Below are 14367 nucleotides of genomic sequence, written 5' to 3'. Positions count from 1 at the left end.
TTTTTTAAAAAAGGGGTGTGATTATACAAGAGTGGAGGTGTGTTTATCATATGCCTAAGTGTTAACATATTTTATTGCCGGCTTTTGGATGTTAGTGCTACATTTTGGCGTATCTGCGTTATGTAGACTTTGTGCCACAAAATTATCATTTATTTAAAAAAAATATTTAGGTTTTATTTTGGCTACATATTTCGTTTAATTAGCTTCTTTTTTTCTTCAATTCAATATGATCTTATTATATATTCATTTGATGTAGGAAATGGTTCGTCACGAACTGTTATCTTGATTGTTACCTTCAGCATTATTGTAGCAGGGATTCTTTTCACCTTTGGTTGTTATTTGATACGAAAGAAAGTTAGAAAGAATAATAAAACTATTCTCCAAAAAAATTGTAAGTATGTTAAAAGTAAAAAAGAGAGAGGCAATTAATTTTAATACTAAATTTCCAATTAAAATATACATAAAGAAATTTACAAAGTTGGTTTAATGATTCAAGTATTTTTGTTTAGTTGGACATGAATGTTCCGCTATAGAGTCATTGCAATTTAATTTGGCAATAATTGAAGTAGCAACTAACAACTTTTCAAACGAGAACAAGATTGACAAAGGTGGATTTGGTGAAGTTTATAAGGTAGAAAAATGTTAATTTTTATTTTTTATATTTTGTTATTTTAACACAAATAATTATCTCAATTTTTAGGGTACTCTTATTGATGGAAGACATATAGCTGTAAAAAGGCTTTCAAGAAACTCTAAGCAAGGTGTAGAGGAGTTCAAAAATGAAGTTCTATTGATAGCCAAGCTTCAACATAGAAATCTAGTGGCTTTCATAGGATTTTGTCTTGATGAGCAAGAGAAAATACTTGTCTATGAATATGTGCCAAACAAGAGCCTCGACTACTTCTTATTTGGTTTGAAGCTTTCAATCTCTCTTTAGTTTTTCCAAGAAAATATTTATGAATTTTAATGTATTATATTTAACCCTAGTAAGTGATTGATTACAAAAATGCACCACTTAATTTTCTTACATAATGAATATTTCTTGTAGATACTAATCTAGAAAAAGTTTTGAGCTGGTCTGAACGTCACAAAATCATAGGAGGAATTGCTCGAGGAATTTTATATTTACATGAACATTCTCGACTTAAAGTTATACATCGTGATCTTAAACCTAGTAATGTACTATTAGATGAAAATATGAATCCAAAAATTTCAGATTTTGGTCTTGCTAGAATTGTTGAAATAGATCAACAAGAAGGAAGTACAAATAGAATTATTGGAACATAGTAAGTTTCGTATACTCATTTTTATATTTCTCATCCTATGCATGACATGTTTATGCTTATTTGATAGTTTCCTTTAATTTTGTAGTGGCTATATGTCTCCAGAATATGCTATGTTTGGACACTTTTCTGAAAAATCAGATGTTTACAGTTTCGGAGTTATGGTTCTCGAGATTATTAGTGGGAAAAAGAATCACCGTGTTGTCGATGGTCTTCTAAAGTTTGTGAGTACAATATTCTTATAGTGTTTTCACTTTATTATTACTCATACTTAATGTACCATATAAAAAACACCCAATAAAAGTACGAAATAGTGATGATTTAGTCATGCTTACAAATTGTTACAGGTTTGGAGCCATTGGAGGGATGAAACATCATTGAACGCATTAGACCCAAAGTTAAAAGAAAATTATTCTGAAATTGAAGTCGTTAAATGCATTCAAATTGGTCTATTATGTGTTCAAGAAAATCCAGATATTAGACCTTCAATGGTATCAATTGTTTCATATCTCAGTGGTAATTCAATTGAGTTGCCATCTCCATACGAGCCAACATTTTCCATGTACCATAGAGTGGATCCAATTGTTTCAAATGACTCGAGTTCAAGGCAGTCTGCCAACAATTCTATACCATCCTCTATCAATGAAATGTCTATAAGTAAATTTTATCCTCGATAATTAATTTTTGTATCATTATCTAGTCATATTTTAATGAATTATTAAATTTGATTTGACATGTAGAGGTTTTATTACCAAGAATGTATTAGGAGATTTCAATTATGTGCCTTCAGGTACTATACATTTGCAAGTTGTGCTATGACATGTCCATCACTAACTAAATTTTCAATAATATATTTGTTAGGTGCCGTAAAAAAATAATATATTTGTGAAGATGCAAATTAAAAATATGTTACCTCTATTTTATGATATAAGTGCCATCATTTATAAGATTTTTTAAAAAAATAAATATTATGTTAATTTTTTAATATAATATTAATTATATTTTTTTATTTATACCCTTCATAATATTCTTTAAAAAATGATTATAATATTATATTATTTTTAATAAAAAAATAATTATAAAACTAATTTTATAAAATTATTTTTTTAATCTATTTATTAACTTTTAGATCGGTGTAAAATCTTCTTTTCCTCAATTCAACATGATCCAATTATCCCATAGACAATATCCATTAAAAATAATTTATCTTTCCTATTTCCATCCTGTAATTAATTAAATAATTTAATAAAAAAAATTTGTCACTTAGTGGATGTCATATCCTTTAAGTATTTATCTAGCATGGAGTGTCCAAAAATAGAACCTAAAAAGTAAACGGTTCAGTCAGTTCTATGATCTTCAAAATCATTTTTCAGTTTGGTTAATTATTTTTTTGTCAATGTTAGTCAAATTTTTTTTTTGGAAAGTGTTGATGTTACAACATAAAGCAAAAACTGATAGTGGAACACTAACCGTCTATTTGATTAGGGTTTGGATAAACAAATTATTTAAAATTTTATTTAATAAATTTTTATATAATAAAAATTTATATCATAAATATTTAAAATTTAATAAATTGTTATATTTAGATATACATATTAATAAATATTTATTCAATTATAAAGTGTATGTTGAATCAAACTAGATAAGCACCCCCTAATTTTGACATTTTCTAACTTTCTTCGAGACATATTCAACACAATATAACTATCTATAAAAAATAATTATAGGTATAATTAATAGTGGATAGACAACAAAAACGATAGAGACATGATTGTTTTACTCACATATTCATAGACTTTATTTAAACTAATATATATATAGGGAGAGGTTTGGACTAAGGATTAATTCTTAAAACTAGCTTACAGTAACTATCTAAAGAATTAATCTCTCACAATAAATATTCTTTTAAATAAAAGCATACTTTAAAAAATAAGATTATATATCTATTAATATGCTATGTTTGGACACTTTTCTGAAAAATCAGATATATACAATTTTGGAGTTATGGTTCTCGAGATTATTAGTGGGAAAAAGAATCATCGTGTTGTCGATGGTCTTCTAAAATTTGTGAGTACAATATTCTTATAGTGTTTTCACTTTATTATTACTCATACATAATATACCATAAAAAAAACCTAATAAAAGTTCGAAATAGTGATGATTTAGTCATGATTACAAATTGTTACAGGTTTGGAGCCATTGGAGGGATGAAACATCATTGAACGCATTAGACCCAAAGTTAAAAGAAAATTATTCTGAAATCGAAGTCATTAAATGCATTCAAATTGGTTTATTATGTGTTCAAGAAGATCCAGATGTTAGACCTACAATGGTGTCAATTGTTTCATATCTCAGTAGTCACTCAATTGAGTTGTCATCTCCAAACGAGCCAACATTTCCCCTGTACTATAGAGTAGATCCAATTGTTTCAAATGGCTCGAGTTCAAGGCAGTCTGCCAACAACTCTACACCATCATCTATCAATGAAATGTCTATAAGTGAATTTTATCGTCGATAATTAATTTTTGTATCATTATCTAGTCATATTTTAATGAATTTTAAATTTTATTTGGCACGTAAAGGTCTTATTTGAAGAATGTATTAGGAGATTTCAATTATGTGCCTTAAGGTATTATACATTTTTAACTTGTGCTATGTCATGACTATCACTAACTAAATTTTCAATAATATATTTGTTAGGTGCCGTAAAAAAATAATATATTTGTGAAGATGCAAATTAAAAATATGCTCCCTCTATTTTATGATAAGTGTCATCATTTGTAAGAATTTTTAAAAAATAAGTATTATATTAATTTTAATATAATATTAATTATATATTTTTTATTTATATCCTTTATAACATTCTTTAGAAAATGATTACAATATTACATCATATTTAATAAAAAAAATAATTATAAAACAAATTTTATAAAATTATTTTTTTGAATCTATTTATTAACTTTTAGGTTGGTGTAAAACCTTCTTTTCCTCAAATCAACATGATCCAATTATATATATATATATATATATATATATATATATATATATATATATATTTTTTTTTTTTTTTTTTTTTTTTTATGTAGGAAATGGTCGGTCACGAACTATTATCTTGGTGGTTACCTCCATCACTATTATATTGGTGATAGTTTTCACCTTTTGTTGTTATTTGATACGAAATCATGCTAAATAATAAAACTATTTTCCAAGAAAATTACATGTATGTTAAGAAAAGGCAATTTTAATATTATAAATTTTTAATTAAAATACTTAAAAGAAGTTTACAAAGTTGATTTAATGATTGAAATATTTTTTTTTAGTTGGACATGAAAGTTTCACTATAGAGTCATTATAATTTAATTTGACGGTAATTGAAGAGGCAACCAACAAATTTTTAAATAAGAAAAAAGATCAATGGATTTTGAGAAGTTTATAAGGTAGAAAATTTAAAAAAATCTTATTTTTATTTTCTCTTATATTTTCTTATTTTAACATAAATAATTATTTCAATTTTTACGATGATTTTTATTGATGGAATACCTATAATTGTAAAAAGGCTTTCAAGAAATTCTAAGTAAAGTGCAAAAAAGTTTAAAAATGAAGTTTTATAATAGTCAAACTTCAACATAGAAATCTAATGGTGATTAAAAGATACTATCTTGACAAGTATGATAAAATACTTATTTATGAATATGTGTCAAATAAGAGTTTGGACTACTTATTTGGTTGATATTTTCGATCTCTTTAGTTTTTTAAAGTCTATCTTTCATGCATTATGTATTTATGAATTTATGAATTTTAATGTATTATATTTAAACCTATTGAAATGAATTATTACAAAATGTGCATCACTTAATTTTCTCACATGACAAATATTTTTTGTAGATACTAAATTACAAAAGGTTTTGAGCTAGTTTCAGCATCACAAAAATCATTAGAGAAATTACTCGAGAAATTTTATATTTACATGAATACTCTTGGCTTAAAGTTATACATTGTGACCTTAAATCTAATAATATACTATTAGATAAAAATATGAATCTAAAAAATTTTAAATTTTGACATTGTTAGAATTGTTGAAATAGATTAACAACAAAGAAGTACAAATATAATTATTGAAACATAGTAAGTTTTGAATACTCATTTTTATATTTCTCATCTTTTTTTTTTTGCACGACATGTTTAAGATTATTTGCTAGTTTCCTTTAAATTTTTAGTAGCTATATGAATTTAGAATATGCTATGTTTGGACACTTTTATGAGAAATTAACTGTTTATAGTTTTGAGATTATGGTTCTCAAGATTATTTGTAGAAAAAAAGAATATAATTAAATTCATGTAATTAAAGATCTAGATAAAAAAATGATTTAGATAATATTTTAAAGATATTATGGGATTAGAGTTTGTACAATGAGTTTTTATTAGTCTAATTGTTTCATTGAGTGATTTACTAAAAAAAAATTAAAAGAGAATTAACTTAATATATTTTTTTATTCTCTTTATAAATACAAAGATGTATCTAATTGAATTAATCTTTATTGGCAAATTAGTTATGTTTAATTCAACTCATTACGTCCTATAAAATAAAAGAATGAAAGCAAAAAGAATTAATAATATTAAATAAATGAAAAGAGGGACATTAGCAAAGGCATGAGAGGAGGTAGTACGCATGTGCCAGACGCGCTCCAATATGCCCTTGTTGTGGCGAAAATTGCAGGACGTGGCAGTTGCTTCCTTGACAAATAATTTTTGGACTAAATTCATGATAAAGGGACTAAAATATACAATAATTAATCTTGTATTCAATTTTAATTATTATCATTGACAAATCAAAATATAAATTCATACCATAAGAAACTCTTATTGCCTTATATTAATTTCTTACTGAGATGATGCACAACAAGGTATAATAAAAAACAAAGAAGGAAAAGTTTAATTTATTTAACTTTTTAAACCAAATAATTAGAAGAAAAACATGTAAAATGTAAATTAATTTTAAAAGTGTATATTTATACATAAGAAGCGACAAAAAAATAATTTCACGAGACATTGTTGATGTAAACTATTTTTTTTAACAATGAAATTTTAATGTAAAATTACGTGTGAGTTATTCAAAGTCTTCACCACCTTCAAAATTATTCAACATGTTCAAAACTCAACTACTCCACCACATGTAATCCCATCTCAATTATTCTAATATCCGTGAATCTTAATTGAATTTCAGTCAATACATATATCATAGGTCAACATAAACACAAATTCTAAGTTCTCTTACCTCAATTCCAATCAAAAGAGATGAAGGAGGAAGAACAAGAAACCAAACTCCTTTAGGGAACTCTACACACTCAAAGTTTTGATTCACTGCTTTATGGACTTGAATCAACAACAACAACAACTCAAATCTCTAAGGGAGGGATCACACACTCACAAGAAGGTTAAAGGAATAAGAAAGGAAAACTTCGACTTTAGAGAATTTCTCTCTAGCTTATCTATTTAGGATTTTTAAGAATAAACTTATAAAACGTAATTCTTAAAAGAAATTTAATATACACTTCTTTTTTCATGATCAAACTATATTTCTAACTAGAGAAATTCTTAAAACTACTTAAGTTTTTGAGAATTCTTTAATTCTCAGAGTCTCTTATCAACAACTCCAAAATAACAGACCAAATAATCGTTTATAAAATATAATAATTAAGAAAAAAATCATACTTTTTTTGGTTCATCTTTGGAGTATCCACCCTCAATAGCAGTGACTAATCTCCTTACTATGTTGGAGGCACCTCTCGAAGGGTCTTGATAGTTGGCCCCAAGATTTAACGCGGCTGCATACACAATACAAGATTTAAATCTCTAACCTTACTTAAGCATGAATCAACCCTTACCGCTGAACCACACGCTATTAAAAAAATCATAGTGTTACATGAAAAGTACAAACGTGTCGTAATCTAATTTATGGTTAGATATATATTTAAAAGTTCTTCCTCTTTCCTTTCGACTTGCTTCTGGCGTGCTAGAGTGTGTTTTTATAATTATACACGCGCGAACCACGGCTATTGATTTGGTTCGGTTTTAATATAGAACTGGTTCACTGATATTACAATATTTTAATTCAGTTTTTAATATCAAATTGGTTCATTGAATCTATAAACAGTTTGATTTAGTTTGAGATTGACTTTTTTCTTGGAAATACAGATGAGGGAGAAAAAATTAGAAAAGAAAAAAATATATGAACAGTGTTTGACTTTTTTATTTTTATTTTTATTTATTTTTATTTTATTTCACTTAAACAAAACATTTTTACTTTTCTTCTATTTAAAATCATTTCCATTCATTCTATATATCTCTTTCTTATTTCTACGCACAATATTTTTATTTTGGACCACCAAAAAAAGACAATCATCCCATAGACATATCCATTAAAAATAATTTCTCTTTCCTATTTCCATTCTGTAATTAATTTAATAATTTAATAATTTCTTTTGTCACTTAGTGGATGTCATATCCTTTAAGTATTTATCAAGCATGGAGTGTCCAAAAATAGAACCTCAAAAGTAAACGGTTCAGTCAGTTCTGTGATCTTCAAAATCATTTTTCAGTTTTGTTAATTTTATTTTTTTTTGTCAATTTTAGTCAAATTTTTTTTGGAAAGTGTTGATGTTACAACATAAAGCAAAAACTGATAGGGAAACACTAATTAACCGTCTATTTGATTTAGGGTTTGGATAAACAAATTATTTAAAATTTTATTTAATAAATTTTTATATAATAAAAATTTATATCATAAATATTTAAAATTTAATAAATTGTTATATTTAAATATACATATTAATAAATATTTATTCAATTATAAAGTGTATATTGAATCAAACTAGATAAGCACCCCCTAATTTTGACATTTTCTAACTTTATATTCAACACAATATAAACTATCTATAAAAAATAATTATAGGTAATCAATAGTGGATAGACAACAAAACGATAGAGACATAATTGTTTTACTCACATATTCACAGATTTTTTTTTTTAAACTAATATATAGAGAGAGAGCTTTGACTAAAGATTAATTCTTAAAACTAGCTTACGAGAACTATTTAAAGAATTAATCTCTCACAATAAATATTATTTTAAATATAAGCATACTTTAAAAAATAAGATTATATATCTATTAATTATATCGGATCTTGTTTATACATATGCTTCATTGACTTTTGCTAATGCTTGCACCTATTTCTCACTGTCATGTTAAATATGTTGTTAACCGAAAATGATATATATATATATATTAAAGGAGAGACCTGTTTATCTATTTAAATTTACTCTGTTAAATAACTCATATTTTACATCAAATTTCAACAATCCAACCGTTGAATTTAAAGTTTTTAATGCACAGATTAAATCTGCAAATTTTAAAAAATTTGAAAATTATTTGATACTTTATTTTATTAATTTAAATTAATGTATAAAATATTTTTATGATTATTTATCAATTTAAATTGATGAAATAAAGTATCAGATGATTTTCAAAATTCTTTAAAATTTATAGATTTGATGTATGCATTAAGAACAAGTTAACGATTGAATCGTTGAAATTTCATATAGAACATGAATTATTGAACATGATAATTCTAGATAGACTTATTCTTAGAATAAAAGGATTCCTCTTATATATATATATATATATATAGGAGGGATCATTTTACTCCAAGAGTAAGTCTACCTAGACTTACTCCGTTCAATAACTCATGTTCTGCATCAAATTTAAACGATCCAATCGTTGAATTTAAAGTTCTTAATGCATAGATCAAGTTTACAAATTTTTAAAAAATTTGAAAATTATTTGATACTTCATTTTATTAATTCAAATTGACAGATAATTATAAAATTATTTCATACATTGTTTTGAATTAATGAAATGAAGTATCAAATGATTTTTAAATTTTTTAAAAATTTGCAGATTTGATATATGAATTAAGAACTTTAAATTCAACAATTGGATCGCTAAAATTTAATGCGAAACATAAATTATTGAACAGAGTAAGTCTAGATAGACTTACTCATAGAATAAAAGGATCATACCCCGCTATATATATATATATATATATATATATATATATATATATATATATATATCCATCATAACACACTAAGAACCATCCATTCATCCACCACTCACTCTATCCAAACAAACCCTAATAGAACCATGCGTTCCAATTCCTCCAACACCATCATCTCCCTTTGCATCCTCATCACCTTCTTCACTTTCACAACAATCATACAAGCACAGCTCGCCGACCCCGTTTTCGTTCAACAAAGCTGCAGTGCAAACCAAACCACCGCCAACACCGCCACTTACGAAAACAACCTCAGAACCCTCCTCTCCCTCATGGCTTCCAATGCCACCGCCACCAAATTCCACACCACCACAGTCCTCGGCACAACCTCCTCGGACACCTTGTACGGTCTCTTCATGTGCAGGCTCGACGTACCCTCCCACTTCTGCTTCCGCTGCGTGAGTTACGCCACAACGAATATATCCTCAGACCCAGAATGTTCCCTGTCCAAACACGGCGTTATCTGGTACGCCGAGTGCATGGTTCGGTTTTCCAACGTGGCGTTCTTCTCCACCGTGGACACTTCTCCCTCGTGGGACTTGAGCAGCTACGTGAATGCCTCCTCCAACTCGACGCGGTTCATGGGGTTGTTGTTCGACGCCATGAACCGAACTGCGGAAGAAGCGGCGAATTCAGGCAACAGGTTCTCGACGAAGGAAACGAACTTGTCGCTTTCGAAGACCCTTTACTGTCTAGCGCAGTGCACGCAGGATCTGTCGCCAGGAAACTGCTCAACGTGTCTTGGTGAAGCCATTGGGTACCTTCCGTCGTGCTGCGAGGGAAAGGAAGGAGGCAGAGTTGGGTTTCCCAGTTGTACCGTTTGGTATGAACTCTACCCTTTCTATGGCCTCGCCACCAATCAGACACCAACCAAAACTTCTCCATCACCAGGTTTTCTTATTACTAGTCATTTTTTAAGATGTGTAAATTTTCTTTTTACTATGGTAATACTTCATTAAAATTATTCCTCTTAAATCATCTTTTTATTAAATAAAAACTCAGTCTCTAAACTTTGAGACTTGAAGATTAATCACAGTTGTACTAATGAAAGTTAGTTAAATTAGCATATTAAGGAGTACTACCGATATATTTTCTAATAAATTCCATTTATCACACTTATTTTACAGGTAAAATCATTATAAAAAAATATATTAAAAAGTGTGTTGCTAGTATTTTTAAATATTTATTATATATAACTAAAATTTATAATAAATTATATATATATAAATAAGAATTATATTTTAATACATAAATTATATTTTTATATATTAATGGAATTGAAATACTTTGTATTTTAATATTTTATTTAATAAAAGTGTTTAAAAATTATCAATATTTATTGAACTAATTTTTATAAAAATAGTTAACTTTTAATATTATTTTTTATTACTTAAAATTTAATGGTAAAACCATTTAAAAAATGTGAAAACAAAAAAAAATAGTTATATCCCTTTATATATAATTAGTAGGATTAAGATATTTTATATCTTTATATTTATTTAATAAAAATATCTAAAAATTATCGATATTTTGTTAAATTTATTAGTATTGTGTTTGGTCTTTAAACTTTAAGATCTTAGGTTTGAGTCTTGTAGATAATTAATTATTAATATTATTTTTATTATTAAGATAAAATTGTCCAAAAAATGTCTTTATTAAATTAATCCATCGCTTCTATATATGTTATATTATATATATATATATATAAATTATATTTTATATTTAAGATAAATAATTTATATTTTGGTGCAAAAATATTTTTAATTATTGCTAATTTATTTTAAGATATTGAATTTTAATTTATAAATAAATATGATAATAAAATTATAATTATATAATAAGTTAAAATAATTATTAAAAGTGTTCTCATTATTCTTAAAATTGTTTTCATGCGAGATAATTTTTTATGTTTAATATATAGAGGTTGATATAAAGTATTAATAATTTATTTTTCAAAATATTAGAATTAAATTTAAAAATAAATAAATTTGATAGAACAAAAGAAATAATATATAACATATTAAGAAAAAATTTAAAACTTGTTTTATTAAAAAACAATCTAGTTAAAATGCACTCTTCAAGAAATAACTCTTAAATTATTTTAATATAATTATTTTAATTTTATATAAATGGTATTATTTATTATATATAAATAAATAAATAATGTATTATTCTTGTAGTTATTAATTAATTTTGTAAGTATCTTAAAATTTAAAATTAAAAGTCATATTCAAACTAAGATTTAGTAAGATTACAGATTGTTAGTTTTAACGTGAAATTTAAAGTTTAATTGAATTTTAGGTTACATTGAATTAGTACATTCAATTTAAAAGATATATGCTAAAGGGATTTTTCTAATATTATAGGTATTTATTTATGAAATAAAAAAATACGTGGTTTGTTCAGAAAATTTGGATTTACAAAAAATATTTCCCTAAAATACTGATGTTTAACATAATATAATAATAATAATAGTAGTAGTAGAGATAATAAGGTAAAATCTTAAATATATTATTCAAACTATAGTCAATTGTTTTGTACATGATTAGTTTCCTATCATAAGTTTTAACATTTTATTGGGTACTTTTCTAGCACATGTGATAACATTTTATTATTTGTGGCTTTTTGATTGTGCTAGATTTTGACGTATTTGGGTTTAGGTTATGTGGTTTAATTAATTAAGATCATTTTTTATCAATAATATTTTAGTTGAAAACAAAAATAAGCTTTTTCTCTCGCTCTCTTTTTATCAACTTACAATGGTTTAATCACACGTGTTATTGTTTTTTTTTCTTTTAATGTAGGGAAAGGCCGGTCACGAACTATTATCGTAATCATTTTCCCTACCATTATTGTATCGGGGATACTTTTTACTTTTTGTTGCTATTTGATCCGAAGAAAAACAAGAAAGAATAATAAAGTTATTCTTAGAGAAAATTGTAAGTATGGTAAAAAAACAATTTAGCACTAAATTTTCAATTATAAATTTTAAAGAAGTTTAATTACAAAATTGGTTTAACAATTAAAATATTTTTTTTAGTTGGACATGAAAGTTCTACTATAGAGTCATTGCAATTCAATTTAGCAATAATTGAAGCAGCCACAAATAACTTTTCGAATGAAAACAAGATTGGGAAAGGTGGATTTGGAGAAGTTTATAAGGTAAAAGAAAATATGTTATTAAATTTTAATTCTTATATGTTCTTATTTTTGACATAAATAATCATTTACATTTTTAGGGTGTTCTTATTGATGGAAGACATATAGCTGTAAAGAGACTCTCAAGAAATTCTAAGCAAGGTGTAGAGGAGTTCAAAAATGAAGTTTTATTAATAGCCAAGCTTCAACATAGAAATCTAGTGGCATTCATAGGATTTTGTATTGACGAACAAGAGAAAATACTTATCTATGAATACGTGCCAAACAAGAGTCTGGACTATTTCTTATTTGGTTTGATACTTTTGACCTATCTTTAGTTTTTTAAAGTTTAACATTCATGCATTATTTATTTATGATATTTCGTGTATTATATCTTGTATTCAAATGATCAACTACAAGACATGCATCACTTAATTTTTCTCACATGATGAATATTTCTTGTAGATACTGAATTAGAAAAGGTTTTGAGGTGGTCTGAGCGTTACAAAATTATACAAGAGATTGCTCGAGGAATTTTATATTTACATGAACATTCTCGACTTAAAGTTATACATCGTGATATTAAACCTAGTAATGTACTATTAGACAAAGATATGAATCCAAAAATTTCAGATTTTGGTCTTGCTAAAATTGTTGAAATAGATCAACAAGAAGGAAGTACAAAGAGAGTTATTGGAACATAGTAAGTTTTCAAATACTTATTCCTACATTTCTAATTCTTTGTATGATATTTTTTAAACTAATTTGTAATTTTTCATTATTTTACAGTGGCTATATGTCTCCTGAATATGCTATGTTTGGACAATTTTCTGAGAAATCAGATGTTTACAGTTTTGGGGTTATGATTTTTGAGATTATTAGTGGAAGAAAGAACCTAGGTTCATATGAGCCACACCATGTTGATGATGGTCTTCGAAACTTTGTGAGTACAATGATTTTACAATATTTTTGGTTTTATTTTTAATCATGATTAATATATCATTAAATCAATCTAAAAGTAAGGAAGTGTAATGGTTTGACCAAGCTAACAAATTGTTACAGGTTTGGAGACACTGGATGAATGAAACACCATTGAACACATTGGACCCAAAATTAAAAGAAGATCATTCTCACATTGAAGTCATTAAATGTATTCAAATTGGTTTATTATGTGTTCAAGATTATCCAAATGATAGACCTTCGATGATGACAATTGTCTCATATCTCATTAGTAACTTAGTTGAATTGCCTTCTCCAAAAGAACCGACATTTTTCTTGCATAATAAAATGGATCCAATTGTTGCACATGCAAGTTCGAGGCGAATTACCAACTATTCCACATCATTCTCTATCAATGAAATGTCTATGAGTGACATTTATCCTCGATAATTTAAATTTGTATGTTATTATCTAGTTATATTTTAATGCATTATAAAATTTTACTTGACACTTAATTTTGTTGTAGAGATCAAGTTATGAAGTGTGGTTCAATTTAAAAGTTTAAGCTTTGTTTTGTGCCTTTACAACTTTTCTTTTACAAGAAGAAAATTATATCATTTTCTTCATATTAAGATATTCAATACAAATGGAAATCAAATCATAAACATGGTGACTAGCATGAAAAATGGATGCTCTAGCTAAAGTATAAGCAATCCTATTAGCTTGTTCCATAATTAAACTGACCACATAGGTTTGAGAAATAGATAGAATAGCTCTACAACAAGCTAGAAGCGTACCAACTTTTGTTTAAAATGGAGGTGCTCTTGCTAGCATGTCAACCATAAATTTGCAATCTAGCTTAATGAAGATATCATGGAGTCCATCCTCTTAAA

The 14367-nt window shown here is 26.2% G+C and overlaps 2 protein-coding genes across 2 annotated transcripts; both read left to right on the top strand.

Annotated features, from left to right (window-relative positions):
* Positions 1-677: 677 nt before the first annotated feature.
* On the top strand, positions 678-2016 carry LOC145956939 (cysteine-rich receptor-like protein kinase 6). The gene is made up of 3 exons (XM_083072909.1): positions 678-1286; positions 1372-1507; positions 1631-2016. The coding sequence occupies exons 1-3, from the start codon at positions 1198-1200 to the stop codon at positions 1958-1960; spliced, it is 555 nt and encodes a 184-aa protein (XP_082929035.1). The 5' UTR covers positions 678-1197; the 3' UTR covers positions 1961-2016.
* Positions 2017-9447: 7431 nt separating this feature from the next.
* Positions 9448-14039, top strand: LOC109818425 (cysteine-rich receptor-like protein kinase 19). The gene is made up of 7 exons (XM_029268840.2): positions 9448-10288; positions 12202-12336; positions 12438-12559; positions 12637-12847; positions 13001-13238; positions 13325-13478; positions 13598-14039. The coding sequence occupies exons 1-7, from the start codon at positions 9487-9489 to the stop codon at positions 13922-13924; spliced, it is 1989 nt and encodes a 662-aa protein (XP_029124673.1). The 5' UTR covers positions 9448-9486; the 3' UTR covers positions 13925-14039.
* Positions 14040-14367: the final 328 nt, after the last annotated feature.

Source organism: Cajanus cajan, chromosome 4, assembly GCF_000230855.2.
Source record: "Cajanus cajan strain Asha chromosome 4, NIPB_CcT2T_4, whole genome shotgun sequence".
Taxonomy (NCBI): Eukaryota; Viridiplantae; Streptophyta; class Magnoliopsida; order Fabales; family Fabaceae; genus Cajanus; species Cajanus cajan.
This window is presented reverse-complemented; position numbering and strand designations above follow the sequence as displayed.